General features: G+C 42.9%; 1 protein-coding gene across 2 annotated transcripts in view; it reads right to left on the reverse strand.

Moving 5' to 3' along the window:
* Nucleotides 1-21,675, reverse strand: part of ARMC9 (armadillo repeat containing 9) — a 141,348-nt gene extending 119,673 nt beyond the window's left edge. For both annotated transcript variants that reach the window (XM_061637543.1, XM_061637544.1), the window contains exons 1-6: nt 21,589-21,675; nt 18,647-18,732; nt 17,588-17,713; nt 11,332-11,499; nt 8,294-8,449; nt 2,896-2,988 (exon numbers count right to left, since the gene is read on the reverse strand). In XM_061637543.1, the coding sequence (XP_061493527.1) occupies nt 2,896-2,988; nt 8,294-8,449; nt 11,332-11,499; nt 17,588-17,713; nt 18,647-18,700 (597 nt within the window). In that variant the 5' untranslated portion in view covers nt 18,701-18,732; nt 21,589-21,675. The remainder of the gene's footprint in view (nt 1-2,895; nt 2,989-8,293; nt 8,450-11,331; nt 11,500-17,587; nt 17,714-18,646; nt 18,733-21,588) is intronic.
* Nucleotides 21,676-22,767: the final 1,092 nt, after the last annotated feature.

A 22,767-nucleotide genomic window follows, 5' to 3' on the forward strand; every position in this document is an offset into this window, starting at 1 on the left:
GAATATGAAAAATATACCAGGATCCTTGGTTCTGCCTAGGTATGTAAACAAGCCTTAAGGCTTAGGAAATATCTCATAAAATTCCACTAGACAATGACTGGGATTTGAGCAGCCAAGAGAAGGTTCACTCAGGGACACTCGTCTCAGGCAAAAGCCACCCAGTTCTAAATCATGGCAACCTGGCATAAACAAGCATGTAAGTATGTGTCAAACATTTAGAAGCATATACCTTAATTGCATATTTTTCTTTGGAGGGTGAAAGAGAGGGAAGACACACACCAGCACAATCCCAAAAGTTTTATATTCAATTCTGCCTGTTTAAGTAATCAGTGAAGATGGAACTACAGATTCCATCTCAGCATTGAGTCTTTTAAAGACCACCTGCCACTCCTTCTGTACAGACTGGGCCCAAGAGGGCACAATTTATAGCAGGGAGGCATTAGGTGGGCAGAGGATGCTTAATCTTTTCTTTACAAAAACAGCAAGGCCTTCTCAGTGGTGGCTTCATGGTTATAGAATTCCTTCCAAATGGTTCTTTGAGACTCTAAAGCAGGGTTAGGGAACCTCTAGCCCGTGGACAAAATTTGCCCACCAGGCCTCCCAATTTGACCTACAAGGCCATTTCAGTCAAGCCACACCCACCTGCCCTACACCAGACATCATGTATGACATCAGGCGTGGGGCAGGTAAAGGTGGGGCTTGGCCGAAAGGAACTTTGCAGCCACTTGACAACTGGCAATGCCTGCAAAGCCCCTTGTGTAGCAGTTTGCAAGTCCTGTGCTCAGCGTTTCCCAAGCATCAAGCATAGGACTTGCAAAACGCTTGCCAAGCGTTCCACAACCAGCTGATGGCTGAGCATTTGGGAAGCACTGCAAAAAGCCTGCACTGTTACAGGTGTCAATCATCTAGCATCATTATGATGTCAGATGACTGACTGGTGGGTGATCCCGTCCATCTGTCAAAGTTGGACCATGAGGCTGCGGGGGAGATCAAGATCTGGCCCAACGGGCCATAAAGTCTGCACAGCCCTGCTCTAAATTGCCTTAAGGTGTTTCGTGGAAATCTTTGTGGTATGGATGAAATCTTTGTCTCCATACTGCTGTCTGTTAATTTTTGTACTCTGAATTGGTGATTGTCTTGAAGTATCCTGTTTTCAGTTATGTGTGCCACCCTGTGATAGCTAGGCTCTAAAATGCAACCTAAAAATACCTTAATAATAGTAATAGCCATTGCCAGCTTCCCTCTGCAATTTATCCCTAGAAATCCTCCCACTCCCCTGCCAAGCCCAGTCCCAGACCCATCTTCGTGGCAGAAAGATCCATTGCTTCCAATGCAGACTTGCATCCTGGGTGGAGGGGAATGTGATTGATAAGGGGTGGTAGAAAGTAGAAAACTGGCAGGCAGGGGAAGAATTAAGCACCCTCCTGCCAAAGCCTCTCTCTCTCTCTTGCAAATCATGTCCTCCTAGCCTTAATCTGGGTAGGATAAACAGCAACCAGGCTCAAAAGCATAGATGGGCAACCACATCTTATGAGGCTCCCAATGCCTCCTGAACCTGCCTCTTCCTTCCTTTCATCCCAGTAGTTTCTTCTTTCCTTTTTCTTTCCTCCTTCCCCCCCCCCTGGCATTTTAAAGTGTTTCCTGTCTTTTTCTATGTAGTTTCAAAACAACTGGAACAGGTACTTTTAAAAAAAATAAAAATAATCCCCCCTTTCCCCCCCAGCTTTCTGAGAACATTGGTAGATCTCTGCCATGTATGTATGTGTAACGCACTGAACAAGAATTACTTTCACTTGCTTACCAACAACAGCTGCATTGGTCTGCTGTATTAAAAAAATCCTCTCTATACTTAAATGAACGTAGATCAATCATATCCAGTGCAGCTTACTTCTGAGTAGACCTACATAGGATTGGGGAGTCTAATCAGCAAGTGCTCTTGTGCTCAGGTCCTCCTTGCAGGCTTCCCATGGGCATCTGGTTGACCACTGTGAGAACAGGATGGTGGACTCGCTGGGCCCCTTCTTGTGTTCTTAATCAGAGACATCAGTGATGAAAATTGAAGCAAGTCAGCCTTTATTCTGAATTAGCTAATCCACTTTTGTCTCTGGATCCACCCATCATCAACTCTGGCTCCACCCACCACAGGCAAGCTTCCCCAGCTGATTACCAAGGGAATACAGCTCTCAACAGGAAAAAAGGTTGCCCACCCCTGCCTTAAAGGTAAGAGCTCGAGGCCGAACGCAGAGATCCATCTTGAATTTCTGCTTAATTTTCAGCCTGCAAAGTTTAGTTGATCCACAGGTTGATTAATTAGATAGAAACCTTTTATCAATTAGAAAAGTTGTCTCCAGTTAACGGAGCAGCAGATTTTTGTATGTTTTGATTATTTTTAAAACAAATACAAAAAATGGGTAGCACGTATCATCTTAGAAGAGGCATTCCTCTTATCTTTCATGTTGTGAGCAGCTCTGGGCACATTTGTGTGGGAAAAGAAGCATAAAACCGAATAAAAAATAATAATTATTATTATCTTGCATGGAAATAATGCCTCTTCTGTTCCTGCAGCAAAATATGCGATGCATCATCTGAAAATAAAGTATATATTTTTCTCAAATCACTGTTTTGCTCATCTGCAAACGTATGGCAATTCAAACACCTAATTCACGAATTAATCAGTAAAAAGTTATCCAATTAATCATCTAATGATGCACTGGATTGCAGTTTACTTGAAATTAGAATCCTGTTGATCCCAACAGAACTTTTCCCCCAAGTAGATATGCACAGGATGAGGCTGCAAAGTATCTTTAATTGGTTGACAGCCCCACTAATTTCACTCCTCTCCCCAAAGAGGTAAACTTGCAGTTAATTATATCTCAAATATTTTGCAAAGGATACATAGAGTGTGAGAAGTCTTGGAGTATTACTGGCTTTTAGAGTTGCAGACAGAAATTCCTCCAACCTCATCTTTAGATCAGATTCCCAAGACTCCTAGAAAAGAAGCACATAAATCAGAACTGTTTATCAAATTATATACAGTCATTTTCTACAACACATACCAGCTTTTTACAAGGCAGTAAGCAAATTGGAGAAATATAATCACTTAAAACAAAGTCCCTGATGAAATACACAGAATATCAGACACTTTGGGGTAATTTTATGTAGAATAAGCTCTTTGTAGCTCTGTTAGCAAGATTGTAAAATGTAAACTGGTCACTAAAGCTGGAGTAAGGGCAATTCTGAAGGAGCAGATATCACCATTAGGTTCTTTCACGCAAGTCCCATTGAAATTAACAGGAGCTGCACAAGAGCACAGAAGTGCTTGCACAGGAATACCTCATGGACAATTGCATCCATTGAAATCAAAGCGGAATGTGTCGTAATAGGTCACAATCTTTAAAGACCTTAATAACATCTAAATCAGACACTGTAATGTGCTCTATGTGGGGCTGCCTTTGAAAAATACTTGGAACCTTCAACTGGTCCAGGACAGAACCCCCAGAGTTTATACTGGGAGAAAGCATATTGAGCGTATTTCTATAGTATCATACCATCTTAACTGGTTACCAATTTTTCCCACATCCAAATCAAACTGCTAATTTTAACTTGCATGGCCCTAAATGGCTTGGGATCAGGAGATCTTAATACTCACATCTACTCATCATTTTCATTGGCGAACACTCATGACCAAGTAAGATTGTCTTCCAAGATAAGGTCTTTAAGTGATTGTGGAGGCCAATCCTAGATCCACACAGCCTCCCACAGTGAGGATGTAGGTTTCCAGATGGAAGACAGTCACGATGAGGATTTGCTTGATGTGCCTTCCACTCATTTGTCCCTTTCACTCTGTATTCATGCTTCTTCAAAGTCCATAGCACCTTTGATAATAGCTGACCTCAAGTTGGGAAGCTCATGGGCCAAAACTTCCCAGTTCTCAATGCTCATGTTACTTTTTTAAATTATCTTTAAGAACATCTTTAAACCTCTTGCTGTCCACCAATATTTAGTTTTCCATCCTTGAACACACTATGCTTCATTTAGGAGAATGCGACACTCGCAGAGCTCAGACAATGTTGCATTTCAGCATCCATGTCAGCGAGATTGCTGCCAAGATAAGAAAAGTGATCAACATTCTCCAGCATCTCACCATTAAGCTGGACTGATGGTGCTACAGAGGGATTGGTTCGCACCTGCTAATGAAGCACTTTGGTTTTTTTGAGATTAAGCGAGACCCCAAGCTTTCCACATGCTTCTGCAAAGACATTTAGGGCAGTTTGAAGATCTTTCTCTGAATGTGCAGAGACTACATTATCATCGGCATGTTGTTCTATGACAGATGTTGTAATTACCTTACCTTTTGCTTTCAGCCTACTGAGATTAAAAAGCTTTCCATCTGTTCGATATATGATTTCCACACCAGTAGGAAGTTTCCCCTCAATAAGGTGTAGAATCAAGCAATGAAAATACCAAATAAGGTCAGAGCAATGATGCATCTTTGTTTTACGCCTGATTCCACTCTGAATGGATCGCTCTGAAAGCCATTGTTTTCCATAACTGTCGCTGTCATGTTGTCATGAAGGAGTTGCAAAATATTCACAAATTTATCAGGGCATCCAATTTTCAGGATGGTCCAGAGAGCAGTTCAATTCACAGTATCAAAGGCCTTAGTCAGATCAATAAATACCATATATAAAGGTCAATTCTGCTCAAAGCATTTTTCTTGAAGCTGTTGTACAATGAAGATCATGTCCACTGTTCCCCTGGAAGGGCAGAAACCATTTTGGGATTCAGGGAGAATATCTTCTGAGATAGGTAGGAAGCAATTTGCGAGGATCCTTGCAAGGATTTTACCTACGGTAGCAAGAAGAGAGATGCCTCAATAGTTCCCACAATCTGTTCTATCACTCTTCTTTAAAATGTACTGCCTTCAAGTCGATTCCAACTTATGGCGACCGTATGAATAGGGTTTTCATGAGGCTGAGAGGCAATCACTGGCCCAAGGTCACCCAGTAAGCTTCATGGCTATGTGGGGATTCAAACTCTGGTCTCCCAGGTCGTATTCCAACACCTTAACCACTACACCACACTGGCTCTTCTTTAAAAGAGTGATAATTATGGCGTCCCTAACTTCTTCCGGGATCTCCTCTGTCATCAAGATCTTTTCGATGAGCTTATGAAGTTGTTGTGTAAGTTCAGGCCAACCTTCTTTAAAGACTTCAGCAGCAATCCCATCAGGTCCACTAGCTTTGTTATTCTTCATTTGATTAATGGCTTTACCAACTTCATCCAAATTAGGGGATACTGCAAGCTCATTTCTAGTTTGTTGTTGCAGAATTTGCAAGAAGACTTCACCAGGCACAATAGAGTTACAATTAAGGAGGTCATGGTAATACTTTTTCCAATGCAGTGCAATACACTCTTTATCCTTAAGAAGGTTGGCATCATCCATTGAATGTAAGGGATTTGTACCGTAATTTGCTGGTCCATAGATGGCCTTTGTGGCATTAAAAAAGCCCCGTATATCATGAGCATCTGCAAAATTCTGGATTTCTTGAGCTCTCTTTATCCACCAGGAGTTCTTCTCTAATTCTTCGTTTGATCTCAGATTTTGCACTGGCATAGATTTTCTTCTCAGCAGCACAGTTAATGCTGTTCTGCCATATCTGGAAGGCTTTCCTTTTCTTGTCGATGATACATTCAGTCTCAGTATCATTCTCATCAAACCAATCCTGGTTTCTTAGTTTGGTATCTAATAGTTTGTTCCCATGCTGCAGTAATGGAAGTCTTAAGTTTAATCCAGTGTTCCTCAATGTTTTCAGGGAGTTCTGTAGGTAGATAATTCTTAAGCTTTGTTTGAAAACAAGCTCACTTAATATAGGATCTTGAAGGGTGTGTATGTTCATTGTATGCTTTGGTTTTCTTCCTTGGAGCCTACACTGAGGAATATTAATGGCCATAGTGGATCAAATTAATCAGTGATCTGTCCAGCAGTCATCTGCACTCGTCATGGCCCTAGTGAGCAGTACATCACAGCGATCTCTAGCACAGACAATTACGTAATCCAGGAGATGCCAGTGTTTCGACCGAGGGTGCTTCCATGATGTTTTACATTTATTTTTCTAGCGAAAGAGCATGTTTGTAATAACAAGATTATGCTCTGCACATTTAGTCAGAAGTAGAATTCCATTCAGGTTGCTATTGCCAACCCCTTCTTTCCCAGTGGTTTCTGGCCATAAATCAAAATCATGCCCAACTCTTGCATTGAAATAGCTCAGGAGGATAATTTTATCCTCCTTAAGTATCTCTAATAAGAAGGTGTACATCTGGGTATAAAAATTTTCCTTAATGTCTTCATCAGCATCTAATGTTGGTGCATAAGCTGTTGCCGGTTGGTTTTTGGCGAGTTTCAGAGAGTTGAGAGCCGTTCATTAATGCCAATAGGAACTTCTGATAAGAGTTTCACAAGATTATTTTTAATTGCAAAGCCTACTCCATGTATTCGTCGTTCTTGTTCAGGCAGTCCTTTCCAGAAGAAGGTATAACCTCCTTTTTCTTCCTTCAATTGTCCTTCTCCTGCTCTTCGAGTTTCTTGGAGTGCTGCTATGTCAATATTAAAACGTCTCAACTCCCTTGCGATGATGGCAGTCCTGCATTCAGGACGTTCACTATCTGCGCTGTCCAGCAATGTCCGTATATTCCATGTTCCAAAATTCAATTGTCTTTTGCAACCACTAAGTGGTGACCCCACTGGACGCGGTAATCCAGTCACAAATAGATGATTTGTTTAGGGTACCTTTTCTAACCACCTTCCCATATGGGGTGAGCAGAGTGGATTCTGAATAAGACCGCTCAGTCGTGGATATAGCTGCCAAACTATTCAACTGCCTCAGTCCTTGAGCCAGGACGACTGAATCTGTATCCATCGCTGGTATCCATCATATGCAAGTGCATGACTAGGGGTTTCCAGATTTCACAGTCCTATCCCCATCACCATTAACCAATCGCCACGGGACTTTCGTTTTGTTTTAGTTTGGTTGGAAAATGCCTGTGCATGAATTTGTTTTATGTTGGGAGATTTGTGCCCAACTATCAACACACAATCTTAAGAGAAAACGGCTTTGGGTTAGGTTTTACAGGTTTTGCAGTTATTAGTTGTGATTTTAATTTCTGTGTTTATGTTTTTATATTGAGTGTATTATATATTTTTACTGTACGTCGCCCAGAGTGGCGGGACAACCTGCCAGAAGGGCGTCTAATAAATCCAATAAATAAATAAATTTGATCCAAGGGCATGGATACCACGACGATTGGAAGCCTTTTATCTGCTGCAGCCTTCATCCGCCTTCACAGCTGTTGTAACATACACATTGTTATCCTCCGCCTGTTCTGCCGTTGAGGACATACTCAGATCAGCATGATAAGCCCTTACCAGTCAATCTGAGATACAATAACTGGGTATGTGAAAAAAGGCTTTTTCAGTTACAGCACCAATTGTAGAATGCCCTTCAGAGGGGGGTGGGGCATTTCATCCATTTCACTGCTGGCCTTCTGACATACTGAAAAGAGGTGGCACTTCTGGAGCAGATTCAACAGGGGGATTTTAAGACAATGAACAGTATGCATCCTGAGTGATTTTATCTTGTTTGGCAACTCTTTTAACATATTTTGATTTGTCAGGCACCTTGGGGTCTTCCACAATTTTAGTTAAACACAACCATCATAAGCATTAATGGGCTAAATATGATACTGCATCCATCATCCCTTAAGACTTGGTCATGAGAACATAAGATCAGATCAAAAGCCTTTCTAGTCCAATATCATCTCTCCCATAGTGGCCAACCAGATGTCTTTCTCTTGAGGTTCCCCCCACCCCACCCCAAATGACTGGTATTTTAGTATGGCAGCTCCTACACTCTGGAACTCCCCACCCATTGATATGAGGCAGATGCCTTCGCTCTATTCTTTTCAGTGCCTGCTAAAAAACTTTGTTTAGGCAAGCCTAACCAGACATGTAACGTTGGTGCATATTTTTATCTGTAATTTTAGTTTACGATGTGGACTTTTAACTGTTGATTGTATTCATTTTGCTTTTTTATAAACTTGTTTTTAATGTTGATTTTTATTGATAATTTTAATGTACATTTTTATATTCTTTGCAAGCCGGTTAGAGGTTTTATTTACAGTTGAGTATACAAATTATGTTAAATAAAATAAAATAAATAACATGCACAGCCAATTGCTGCTGATCTTGGAGGTAGAATATAGCCATTGTGACAAGTAGCCACTGAGTACATACCTGGAAAAGTTCCTTGAAAGATGGGTGGATCATAGGGTTGGGAACAAAAGGTAAGGCATAGAATGGAAGGAATTCTGTAGTTTGGCTCAGTGCGGCCCCTTTGGTCTCCAAATAGGTTTTAAAACATGCAATCCTTTCATCCAAAGCTGCTTTGTTCTAAGAAAATGAAGAGGGACACACATGTCAGCTATTTGCAAAGCAGCATTTCAATTTATGCAGAATGTGGACACTAGTTGCCTAAATGTCACTATTTACTGTGCACTCCCTAGTTTCATATATCATAGAATCATAGAATAGTAGAGTTGGAAGGGGCCTATAACGCCATCATGTCCAACCCCCTGCGCAATGCAGGAATCCAAATCAAAGCATTCCCGACAGATGGCTGTCCAGCTGCCTCTTGAATGCCTCCAGTGTCGGAGAGCCCACTACCTCTCTAGGTAATTGATTCCATTGTCGTATGGCTCTAACAGGAACTCCCCCAAACTATTTTTTTCCTCAAACTCCACACCAGACATTTGAGTTCTACATGAGCCTCTCAAAAAGGATTCAGAGAACCAGAAATGGAACCCATAGGGTCACTGGGATGGCAAACATGGAAGAAACAGAGAGCAAGAAAGGATGGCAGCACTGGGATAATTCAATAAATCACACCCATTTTCCTTACCGGTCTCTTGCACACTAGACCATTGTTAGACATTTAATGCATTCATGCAGTATTGGAGCATAATGGCTGAGTGATTATGAACCAGGGAAGTCCCGCATTCAAATCTCACATCTACTGTGAATTCAGTAGGTGTCCTTACACAAGCAACTCCCTCTTAGACTTAGCACCCTCAACTGTAGGGATAGTAATGCTAATATGTTCTAGGTTGATGGAAGCATTACTAAGACAATATATGTGAAGTACACTCTAAAGTGCTAAGTAAATCCTAAGTATTATTAAATGCACTTATTATATTTTCTTTTGCTTCTTGGATCTCACCTATTACCAAGTTTCTCCTTGCTGACATTTTTCTGGATTCAAAAACATGCAGCACAGCAGTCTTCAAACAAAACCAACAATGGGAGGAATTTTATATATTTATTTCAGCTCTATTGGGAGCAGCAGAGATACAGAAAATATTTTTGTTCTTCAGGTTTTTTCAAAGTTCTTTTAAATATCTGCAATTTTGAGTGCCAATAGCATTATAACACCTGTCCAGTAGTTTAAATTGAGCAGGGACCCAAACAAAGAGAAAGGAAAGGGCCACACAGCAAGACTCCCTATTTCTTGAAGACATCAATTCTCACCTATTAAATATTGCAGGCAACCTGCAGGTGATATTATTGAGCCATTTAAACTGACTCTTCAGAGCCGCTGGGATATTTCGGTGCTTTATTACCAAAAGAGACTGTCCTAATTTTATTTTCTGTGAGTTACTCCAGGTACATAAGTGCCATTAAAGCTTATATTGCTTCCTTTCAACCTAGTACTAAACACTTTATAACAATTGCATTTGTACAATCCAAACAGTGCCCCTTAGATCTTCTGGGTGGTATCTAATACGTTTGTTCTGTTAGCACAAGGATTTACACTTGCACAACAGAACTTACCCCCTTGCTCCTCCCCCAGCGCATGCCCCTTGTCCTCCCCAAATCCTCTCCAGAGTGTTGAAGGAACCCCCAGGACAGACTGGGGTGGGCATAGAGGGAATGTTCTGTTGTGCAAGCATAAATCCTTCTACTAGTGGAACGAGTTCATTAGCGTTACACGGGATGCAAGCCTCTGTCTCCTGTGGAGGCACAGATGCCCTTGCCATCTTGCCATCCCATAGGGTAAGAAGAAATAAGAGCTTAAAAGTGACTTGGGAATCCAAGTCATCCAAATTTGCTGTACATTTGAATAAGGGGCAAAAGGGACTCAATGAAATCTTTTGCATGATTACTCAGAACTATGTCCCACTGAATTCAATGGGGCGCACTCCTTAGCAAGTGCGTTTAGGATTGCATCATAAGGTCTGTCGCTTACATAGTAAATCCATGGTTTGGAGGACTGGGAACATTCACCAGGGAGACTCAAGTCCATGCACTTGTTCCCCTCCTTACCCACAAACCAGGATGCCACACCAGGATCAAGCCACAGTTTGGGAAATTTGTCATACTAAGATGTTAATGACTCTCTGTGGTCTCCGGTAGCAAGAAGCAGTTTCCAGTCTCCCCCTCTCAAACACAGAAGAAGAGGAGGAGCAAGCATGTAAGCATAAGAAGAGCCTGCCGGATCAGGCCAATCGTCAATCTAGTCCAGCATCCTGTTCTCACAGAGGCCAACCGGATGCCTATGGGAAGCCCACAATCAGAACCTGAGCGCAACAGCACTCTCCCCTTCTGTGTTTTCCAGCAACTGGTATTCAAGCATATTCCCTGTGGCCTGGAGTTGCTGCAGGTGGAAGTTCCTAACTAAATGCTCCTTCATACAAAAAAAAAAAAAAATTCTGCACACAGAAAGCTAACGTGGCAGGGTGAAGGCAAAGCAAGAACCCTTCTGCTTGACATCTAATGTTCTACATGCAGGGATCTTGTAATGTGGATGTTTTATCTGTTTTTGAGACTGAATTTTAAACAATTTAAATTTAATGTGCCCTGGGCCCTGCTGGTGTAGGACGGGGATTTTATTTATTCATTCATTAATTATTCATTACATTTATATCCTGCCGTTCTTTCCAGAAGGAGCCCAGAAGGGTAATGAATTTAATCATCATAATCAAATGTATTTTTTTTAATAGAAGAGCAATAAGTGATATGACAGGGTGACTATCTCAGTGAGAACTAGGTGAAAGCCACAAACCTGATTTGACAGGTGATGCCAATGGGTTTTTCAAAGACATGGGGAGTCAATGGTTGACTGACTCATGGCCTCCTCTGCTCACTCAAAGTAAGATAAAAACCTACAAGGCCATATTTATTTATTTTATTATTTATTTCTTGATTAAATTTATATCCCACCCTTCCTCCCGGAAGGAGCCCAGGACTCCTTTTGCTTTTAAGAAAAGCAAACATACAGGCTTTCCCACGGAGTGCTTGAACAGGTAGATGGCAAAATGGATGTGAAGATAGAACTCTAGCTTCTGGGCAACAGCTTCATTGTCTCGGATTGAGGAGGGAACATGTTCTTCCCAGAGTTCAAAGAAAACGTCCTGGTCTCCATCAGTAAAGGACGTTAGCAGATCCTTCCGAAGAGAAGAAAAAAAGAAGTTACATGTTTAACAACTCAGTTCTTGAAATACTTCATCTGTAATCCACCCGGTTACAGAAGTCCCTTTCTAATCTTCGTCAACCAATCAATTCATCAGACTTAACGCTGATCAAGACCACCTAAGGGCACCATTTCTGTACCAAATCCAAACAGCACAGACACGTAAGAAGTATTCATCGCAGCTGTTTCACAGCTAGTCTTATTATTCCTCAGATTTTTATTCTGCCTATCCTATCCTGTACAAAAAGTTTACTCTTCAACAATATGACACACACAACAATAAATAGCAATAATTTTAAGAATCTTTGCATTCAGAAAATGAAAGAAAAACAAGGCACTGCCCCCTGTCCATCCACACTCACCCTCTGCCTCTCAGAGGGAAGAAAGCCCAATCCAGTATGGCCCAGTTGTGCCGCTACTGCCATCTTTCACCAAGAGGTCAGAGAAATTGGAGGTGCTCAACCACAATACTTTGATTTTGATACCTGGGGAGGAGGGGCAGACAACTTTCTAGTTGCCCTGAGCTATCCTCTTCAGCAGAGGCTGATAAGCAAGCTTTTCAGATGTAAGTAATCCTCCACACTAACAAGGGCCAATCCATAGATCGAGACAGGGCCCCAATTATTGACTTGCCAACCTTGCCCTCTCCTGGAAATAGCTTTGAGACACTCAGACACAGCAGCAAGTTCTTTTACTTTAAGAACATTAGAATTGTTCTATAATAGCTATAGTGCTTCTACTAGCTCTCCCTCCACGAATGCTTCGCCCTATTTACGATCAGTAACATCTAATCAGGAAGAATTAGGAGATAAATCTTTTTTATTAACTGGCTGTGGAGCAGAGGAGCTATTGGACAAATTTCCTAATTTCTCAGATCACGCCCAGCAAGATATCATTAATGATTTACATAAACTCCTTGGAATTCTTCAAGCTAAGAAATCTTCCTCCTGTTTCTTAGACTCCGAATTGGACTCTTGCAAAGTTCATCCCAAGGAAACGATGTCATCTGCTCCTATGTTAGCTCAAGTAGGTTCGGATACCTCCAGATACACGTTTTCTTTGGAGGCTTTGGTCCACCAACAAGACTCTAGTTCACCTTGACCTGACATAGTTCAACCAGGTCGGCCATTCTATCCTCCATTGCTGATGCCACAGAAATCCTGTTTGGACTCAGTGACTATCTTAGAGGGTAAACCCATAGAAATTATATCTAAAAGAGGGAGATATAACTGGAGGAAGCCAATCTATTGTCCTAAGAATAACGTAGTTCAGCGTTGACTGTCAACCCCTGTTCGACTATCTTATATCAATAGACAGTCATACTTAGATGATAATGCCCCTGGGTTACTAGTCTTGCTTTTTAATGCCAGGTCTGTAAATAATAAGACTGCAATCATCCAGGATCTTATCCTGGATGAATATGCAGACCTGGCATGCATTACTGAGACCTGGTTGTCGGAATCCGGTGGGGTTAACCTAACCGGTCTCTGTCCACCAGGTTTCTCTGTGCAACAGCAAGCTAGACCCGGGGGTCGGGGAGGGGGAGTTGCAGTGGTTTATCGGGACTCTATTCCCTTGACCAGATGTCCTCTCCCGCAAACTGAGGGGTTTGAATGCCTCCATCTAAAGCTTGGTGGGCAAAATAAGATAGCGATACTATTGGTATACTGCTCGCCCCGTTATCTAACATCCTCTCTACCTGGGCTCTCCAAGTTGATCTCTGAGTTGATGCTGGAGTCCCCCAGGCTATTAGTTCTGGGCGACTTCAACATCCACGCTGAGTCCTCACCATCTGGAGTGGCCCAGGATTTTATGGCGGCTATGACAACCATGGGGTTGTCCCAATTAATTTCGGACCCCACACATGTTGCAGGCCATACCCTTGATCTTGTCTTTTACGTGGGATTTATTTGAGAATGATCCGGGAGTAGAAAGGCTCTCAATAGTCCCTCTATGATGGACAGATCATTCTTTGATTAAATTTAGATTATCCACAATTTGTAACCTTCGTGAGTCGAAGAAATCTACTAAAATGATCTGCCCTAAGAGACTATTGGATCCTGTTGGTTTCCTCTCAGCTCTCGGAGAATTCCCTATCTCTCGAATAAGTGACTCTGCAGAAGCCCTGGTCGAGTTATGGAACGATGAGATGACTAGGGCAATAGACTCAATTGCCCCTGAACGCCCCCCTAGACGTGTTCGGGTTAGATCAGCCCCATGGTTCTCCAGTGAACTGTTGTCTATGAAACGCACACGCAGAGGTTTAGAGCGTCGTTGGCGGAAATCGCGGAGTCTATCTGATAGACTCTGTGTTAAGGAATTTTCTAGGATCTACATGGCATCTAGGCACGCTGCACAAAGAACTTTTTTCTCAGCTTCTATTTCTTCAGCTGACAACCAACCAGCGGAATTGTACCGGGTGGTTAAAAGTCTTCTTAATCTTGACCATCATGAACCCGCCACTGACCATTCAGATGATCGTTGTCAACAATTTGCCTTGCACTTTGAAAACAAAGTCGCCCAGATCTGCTCAGATTTAGATGCCAATACTAATGCAGTTTCTGGGGAAGTACCTTTGGCCTCTGTTAGTTCCATTAAACTGGATTCTTTTCAGCTTGTTCATACCGAGGATATAATTAATGTCCTTAGGGAGATGAAACCTACCACCTGCCCGCTTGACCCTTGTCCCTCTTGGATTATAAAGCAGGCCAGAGAGGGATTGGCTAATTGGGCCTGGAGGATAGTCAATGCCTCGCTTCAACAAGGCTACCTCCCTGGTTCTTTAAAAGAGGCTATTGTAAGACCATTGTTAAAAAACCCCTCCTTAGACCCTCTTTGCTTAGAAAATTTTCGCCCAGTCTCCAACCTTCCATTTCTAAGTAAAGTTATCGAGCGAGTAGTTGTGACTCAACTTCAGTGTTTTCTTGAAGAAACCGATTATTATGATCCATTCCAGTCTGGTTTCAGACCTGGCCATGGGACTGAGACGGCTTTGGTTGCCTTAGTTGATGACCTCCGCAGGGAATTAGACAGGGGGAGTGCGTCCCTGTTGGTTCTCCTCGATCTCTCAGCGGCCTTTGACACTATTGATCATGATATCCTTCTAGATCGCCTCTCTGGGATGGGACTACAAGGTACTGCTTTGCAGTGGCTTCGTTCCTTCCTGGAGGGTAGAACGCAGGAGGTTCAACTCGGGGACTTCTACTCAAATCCCTGGCCCCTAACATGCGGGGTTCCTCAGGGCTCAGTGTCGTCTCCAAAGTTATTTAACATTTATATGAAGCTGCTAGGTGAGGTCATCCAGAGGTTTGGAGTGAGTTACCACCAATATGCAGATGACACCCAGCTGTACTTCTCCTTCCCTCCAGATGCTAAGGAAGCCGTCCGGCCTCTGAACCAGTGCCTGATCTCAGTGATGGACTGGATGAATATGAACAAGCTGAAATTAAATCCGGATAAAACAGAAGTGCTCCTCGTTAGCTGTAAGATTGACCTAGAAATAGGGAATTTACCTATGTTGAATGGGGTTGCACTCGCCCTGAAGACTCAGGTTCGCAGTTTGGGAGTACGCTTGGATTCAGCTTTAAGCCTGGATGCCCAGGTTTCGGCGGTCTCCAGGAGTGCTTTTGCCCAGTTAAGACTGGTTCGCCAACTGCGCCCGTTTCTGGAAACATCTGATCTAACGAAGGTAACACACGCCTTAGTTACTTCCCGACTGGACTATTGCAATGCACTTTATGTAGGGCTGCCGTTGAAGACAGCCCGGAAGCTTAAACTAGTTCAGAGAGTGGCAGCCAGAATGCTAACAGGAGCTGGCTTATGGGCCCATACAACTCCACTTCTGCAACAATTGCATTGGCTGCTGATCCGCTTCCGGGCTCAATTCAAGGTACTGGTCCTAACCTTTAAAGCTCTGCATGGCCTGGGCCCTGGTTATCTATCTGATTGCATGTCCTCTTATGAACCTGCTCGGCCTTTGAGGTCTTCTACTGACCCCCGCCTTGTGATTCCATCAACATGGATTAGGAATTAGGAATAGGAGGCACTGTTTTACAGTGGTTCCGTTCCTTTCTCTCTGACAGGCATCAACAGGTAGCATTGGGAGATGAGGTTTCAGACCCTTGGCCCCTCACTTGTGGAGTACCACAGGGTTCTATCCTCTCTCCCATGCTATTTAACATCTATGTAAAACCGCTGGGAGCTATCATCAGGGGTTTGGGGCTGCGGTGTCACCAATATGCTAATGACACGCAGCTCTATCTCTCCTTTAAATCTTCACCGGAGTTGGCTGTAGAGACCTTGTCCAAGTGCCTGGAATCCGTTAGTGGGTGGATGGGAAGAAACAGGCTGAAGCTCAATCCTGATAAGACCGAGGTGCTACTTGTGGGTGACAGGGGAAGGTTGGGTGTTGCTGACCTGAATCTTAATGGGGTAAAATTGCCCCTGAAGGATCAGGTCCGCAGCCTCGGGGTTGTTCTTGATTCCAAGCTGTCCATGGAGGCTCAGATTTCGGCAGTGAGCCGGGCAGCTTGGTATCAACTACACCTCATACGGAGGTTGCAACCCTACCTTCCTATTCATCAGCTCCCACTGGTGGTACATGCCCTGGTCACCTCTCGATTAGACTACTGCAATGCGCTCTACGTGGGGTTACCCTTGAAAATGGTCCGGAAACTACAACTGGTGCAGAATGCGGCGGCACGCCTGCTTACAAACAGCCGCCGCCGTGATCACATCACGCCGGTGTTATTTCATCTACATTGGCTTCCAGTTGTTTTCCAGGCCCAATTCAAGGTGTTGGTCTTAACCTTTAAATCCCTATACGGTCTCGGCCCAGTTTACCTGAAGGAGCACCTCCAGTACCACCAACTAAGCCGCCCGACCAGATCAGCCACACAGGGCCTTCTCTCCGTCCCACCAACGAAAACAGCTAGGTTGGTGGGGACTAGAGAGAGGGCATTCTCAGTGGCGGCCCCCACTCTCTGGAACTCCCTCCCATTCGATCTTCGCCATGCCCCTTCCCTAGATACATTTCGCCGAGCCTTGAAAACATGGCTCTTTGGACAGGCCTTTGGGATCCCCGGGGTGGGCTAATTTCTTTATATTGTTTTAAAACTGTCTATTGATGGCCCTAAACTGTTCTGTACTGCTGCTTTTAAAATGATTATTGTTGACTGCACTGTATTTTATTATGTATTGTATTATTATGTATTGTTGAATTTAATGTTGTACGTCGCCTAGAGTGGTTTCGGCCAGATAGGCGACACAAAAATTAAATTTATTATTATTATTATTATTATTATAACATCTCAAGTTCGTCTAATGGGGACCAGAAATAGGGCCTTTTCTGTTGTTGCCCCTGATCTCTGGAACTCTTTGCCAGTGGAGGTGCGGTTGTCCACTTCCCTTGGCATATTTCGTCGCCAGGTCAAAACATTTCTATTTTCCCAAGCGTTCAATTAATTAATATATAGGATGCCTCATAATTTTACTAGGTTGATTATATGTATTTTAATATTTTAATATAGTTATTATTTTGCCAATTTTATTTTTTATAATTGTTCTTTGTACGCCGCTCTAAGTTCTCTGAAAATAGAGCGGGTTATAAATGTTTTAAATAAATAAATAAATAAATTGTTCTGCTAGAATCTAGAGCAAGGTTTCCAATAGTGATCTACTTCTGGGAAGTCCACAAACAGAGGACAAAGGCTACTGCAAGGATCAATGATAGTGCAGCAGGATTCCCGCACACACACGCTGTCCCCAAATGTGCACCGGAGTGTTGGGGGAAAACCCAGAACAGATTTAGGTGGCACACAGAGGAAGGACAGTGGGACAACGTTCCATTGCACAAGGAGAAGTCTTTGTGCTGACAGAACATTCACCTTAGCGCTACTTGAATATGAGCCCCCTATATGCTGTGCAAAACCATCTATACCTCACAGGAGCATGTTTTAAAGATGGCAATAGAGTTGCACAGAAAAGCCCCAACACATAAGCAGAGGGATCCAATTTTTCCAATCAACCAGATATAGATTTCACACAAAAAAGATAGATGTTACCTGAATTATCAGAGCCTTGGAGTCCTTCACAGAACTACCTCCAGTTTTAGGTAATGGTTTTCCTTTTATTTTGCATTCCTTTGTAAATGATTTCACGGTATCTTCAAATTCTGCAAAGTCCAAATACTGCAAACACAAGAAGACATAAAAGAAACTGCATTAATTCCCATTAAAAGAAGCAAGCAATGAAGGTAGGTCAAGGCAAGGTAACAACAGAACAGGGACCCCACGGTCAATCTCAGAGGCAAAAAGGGCAAAGATGCAGAATGACTTTTCGCTTCCTTCTTTCACAACCGGCCACCTTCATATTAGCTAATGGGAAAAGACAGAGCATTGCCAGGTCTGCTCACATACCGCAATAACAGGCAACATGCTGATAACTAAAGCATGAAGTAATTAAATTAAGGTATTTAAGGAGGGCAGCTGACTTGGGATGGAGGTGGGGCAGAAAACAAGGAATGTATGTGAGAAATCGGGACATATCGGAGGAAACTGTGTATTTTATTCATTTACTGTATTAACAGATCACCTTTCAACTGTAGCAGCTCTCAAGGTGGCATAAAATACAAACAATTCAAGGGAAGAGTCAGTACAGAAATGGGGGGCTACACTGGTTCTGGCAGTATGGAACAGAACAGGAGCCTCTAAAAGGAAGCTTGGAAAATAAACAGAGAGTTTGAAAGCTCTGACCCCAAACAACTGTAGCACTGCAGAGGGCCTACCTGCAGATCAAGAGTGAAGTGTTAGTTAAGTCCAGCAATGGCTCACGGGGGCTGGGGCAGGCAGCTGCAGGGCCACTTCTGCCAAGCTGGAGATCCCCCAACCTTCCACCTCCTCCCATCCTATCCCCATCCTAAAGAGCACAACCCTGCCACCACCAGGTCATCACTGCCTCCACCGCCCCCCACTCTTCTTGCTCATTAAGATTTGTAATAAGATCTTTTTCAGAGCCACTACAGGACAATCTCATACCAACAAAATTGTGTTACTGAGTTCTGAACCACCAGGCAGACTTCAGTAAATGCGAAACAAATGCCCCTTTCTGACAGAAAAACACACCTCCTTTACCATTCCAAGCAGCTCTGCTTCATACGCAAGGACGTCTCCCATCATAAATGTCGAGCAACTCTTACGACGAGAGTAACCTGCAATTACAATGAGGAGGACTATGCATAACTTTTAATAAAATTACTTATGTGCTTTAAATCTATTTTTGCTTTTCAAATTATAGAAATCATCTTTCTTCGGAATCAAATTTCATACAGATGCCTCCCAACAATCCAAATGTTCAGATTCATCCCACCCCAGGTGGAGGAATCATGCACACAAATGGATGTACAAGTTCTCTCCTCTCCCTCACAGCCCATGTCAAATGTCCTGCTCCATTGACAGAGTTCTTCTAGCAAAACATCAACAAACTATGGTTAGCCCTAACCTCAAATGAGAATGTGAAGGAAAGATTTTAAGTGGGCTTGCAAACAGTAGCTAACATACTCATCCTTGTTGCCTAATTCAGATATTGCAGCTGTAGTGAAAAATACTTGGGAATGGCCAGTTGGGAGGGTGATGCATGGCTGGTTATAAGAGAGAAGGGAGAGAATGCAGGAGTGGAGGAATTATGTCACAGTGCAGTGGAGAGAGAGGGAGGAAAAGTGACAATAGGTTTCAGGAAGTTAACCCAAGCAGTGTAAATTCTACTTTGAACCTATGTATTATTTATGCTGTTATACTTTATTTATGCCGTTTCTATACCTTGTTTTTCCAAAATATTCTCATCTTGTTAACTGTAGGATGGAATTATGGAATGATCTCCCTGATGAGGTGCGCCTGGAGCCAACACTGTTATCTTTTCAGCACCAGGTCAAGACTTTCCTCTTTTCCCAGGCATTTTAGCATGTGTTTTTAAATTTGTATATTTGTTTTTAATGTTTGTAATTGTTGTAAACCGCCCAGAGAGCTTCGGCTATGGGGCGGTATATAAATGTAATAGATAAATAAACAAATAAATAGAATAAGCCTTACTACTTTTTTGGGGGGGGAGGGGAATCTTTTCTAGACTGAATTCATGTTGGTAGGGTTTGAACATACACACCGGAAATATTGCATTGGCACAACAAAAATACTGATTAAAGGAAAACCAGCCACAGAGAACTAGCGTGCAATCCTGTGGCAATTCCTGATTCTCCAAGTCATAATTATTACTTTTATTACTATTTATTAGATGCTTGTTACCTGAAGGTCTTCAAGTGACTTACAACACTGTTAAAAACCAAAATAAATATATCATACCATAAAACAAAACAATAAAACAACTATCCCATACAGCTACAGAAAGCTTTAGCAGCACACTAATACAAACCACATCATCCTAGTCTATCAAGTGCCTGGGAAAAAAGATAAGTCATTACTTGGCATGAAAAGATGTCAATGAAGGTGCCAGGCAGACCCCACTGGGAAGCATATTCCACAGATGGGTAGCCACAATTGAAAAGGCCCTCTCTTTTGTCACCACCTTCTCAGCCTCGCTCAGAGGGGGGTCCTGGAGAAGGAACTCTGTCTGAACTGTGCACTCTAACAAAGATCACAGAACATATAGAAAAGATTCATCCTGCAAATGGAGCTTGTGCAAGATGGAGCCTTCTCTGTAATGGCACCCCAACTATAGAACCTGGAGAAGTGGGTGCCCTGTACTGTTTTGGGCTTCCAAAGCAATGTTCACATGCAACACTCAGCCAAACCATGGCTTAGCACAAACACACTGGCTCCCAGGGAGGAAATCGCAGCCACTTTGCTCATTCGTTTTAGCTCAGCACAGCGCCGCAGCCAAGCCAAGATTTGGTTTTACATGTTGTCTGAAAGCGGGATCACGGTTAAGCTCTCTCCTCCTTAACTATGATCTGTACTCAAGGTTCGTTCTTGACAACAGATTATGGTTAATGAGGAGAGAAGTTCACCATGATTCTGGTATGGATGGCACATTGAGCCAAAGTTGGGCTTAGCTGCCAAACTGTGCTGACCGAAAAGGCTCAGGGAAGAACAAAGTGGGTACAAACTCCTCTCCAGAAGTCGGCATATCCGCACTGTTTTGATAGCCCACAGTTTGGCTTACTGTGACACAAATCAGGCCAGTGTCTCGGTTAAGACATATTTGCTTTTGGGCGGAAATTGATTATTTTGTTTAAGGTCTCAGCATTATTGTCATTATGAACTACTGCCGTTTTCATAAAAATGTTTCTCTTTAATTGTTGGTTTTAATCATTAATTCTGTGTTTGCTACTGTGTTGTGTTCTGCTTTATAGAATGTTTTGTAAAATCTGCTTTTTATAAAGGGTGGTTTTAAAAGTTGGATAAGTAAATAATAAGGGATGGGGAAGAAAAATCATAAAGGAAGTAACTTTTCTGACAGGTTGCAAATGCCAGTTATCTCTAAGCATAAAGATAGTGAAAGGCAACAGCTGCATAATTTTAAAGTTAAAATAAATTTCTAAAGCTACAGATCACTCTCAAGGCAAAAAAATTCTAATCACAAAAAGCGTTGTGTGTGTTTGTTTCAGACTGCAGAGGTTCCCTTTCTTTCTCCCTTGCCTGTTGCAGAAAAAGTGTTTCCCGGCTACAACCCAGAGAAGAGGTCTGCAACTTTAAACTCCTGGCTCCAAACACAGGCGGGGTGTTGCAGAGGCGTGACAGGCAGAAATCAACCAGGTGAAGCTTTACTCGGCCTAGAGAAGCTGTGGCGGAGGAGGATGCCTCACCTGTCGAAACTCTGCCTGTCACAGAGGTACCCTGAAGCGAAAGGAGATGTGTTTGCAGGGGGGGGAAGTTGCCTGAAAAAAATCAACTGCTTCTGAGCATGTACAGAGTGAACTTTTCCCACACATACTCAGGGGCTAGAGCCCGCAAGGAACAGCTTTCTTCCGAGAAATTACCGCCTGTTGATCTTCCCAATGCGTGCGTGTCAGAATTTGAGGGGGGAAACCCACCCGCCATGCCGGCCCCCTTACCTGCTCCGCGGCCCGTAGCTTCGAGTAGGAACGGGCCCGCTCGCTCTCCCGTCGCCCAGCAACAACAGCTTCGCTCAGCTCCAGCCCCTCCCCCTCAGCCTTCTACTGGATTTTTTTAAAATCACATGTCACCTCGGAACCAATGGGAATGAATCTTTGGATCATGTGCCTCTGTCAGCCTAAACAGAAGCAGAGAGGAGGGGGTTAATGATGCATCCTAGCAACGGTGAATGCTGAAAAAGAAGGGCCCAGAGGGACGCTGGGAAATGCTGAAAGATGCTAACAGACCCTAAAGATACTAAAAAACTACTAAAAGATACTAAACGATCACCCTATTCGTTTAATCTGTACGCAGAACATATCATACGGAAAGCAGAATTGGACCATGATGAAGGAGGTGTGTAAACTGGAGGGAGAAACATCAATAATTTAAGATATGCAGACGATACCATACTCTTAGCAGAAACCAGTAAAGATTTGAAAAGAATGCTGATGAAGGTTAAAGAGGAAAGCACAAAAGCAGGACTACAGCTCAACGCCAAGACGACCAAAGTAATGACAACAGAAGATTTATGCAACTTTGAAGTTGACAATGAGGACATTAAACTTATCAAGGATTATCAATACCTTGGCACAGTCATTAACCAAAATGGAGACAAAATGTAACTGGACTGCCTTCAAGTTGATTTCAGCTTATGGTGACTCTATGAATAGGGTTTTCATGGTAAGCGGTATTCAGAGGTGGTTTACCATTGCCTTCCTCTGTCACTAGAAGCTAATATGATGGAACTGAGGTTATCATACTTTGGACACATCATGAGAAGACATGATTCACTAGAAAAGACCATAATGCTGGGAAAAACAGAAGGGAGTAGAAAAAGAGGAAAGCCACACAAGAGATGGGTTGATTCCATAAAGGAAGCCACAGACCTGAGCTTACAAGATCTGAACAGGGTGATTCATGACAGATGCTCTTGGAGGTCACTGATTCATAGGGTCTCCATAAGTCATAATCGACTTGTGAAGGGGCCACCACCTTGTTGGAGCTAAGAAGGGCTGAGTCCGGTCAGTGCCTAGACTGGAAGCCACATGAATGCTATGTTCCATAGCATAAAACAGGTGGGATATAAATGTAATAAAATCAAAGTTTTCTGAGCCAGTTCAAAACCAGCCTACCAG

Source organism: Rhineura floridana, chromosome 7 (assembly GCF_030035675.1).
Source record: "Rhineura floridana isolate rRhiFlo1 chromosome 7, rRhiFlo1.hap2, whole genome shotgun sequence".
In the NCBI taxonomy this organism is placed as follows: Eukaryota; Metazoa; Chordata; class Lepidosauria; order Squamata; family Rhineuridae; genus Rhineura; species Rhineura floridana.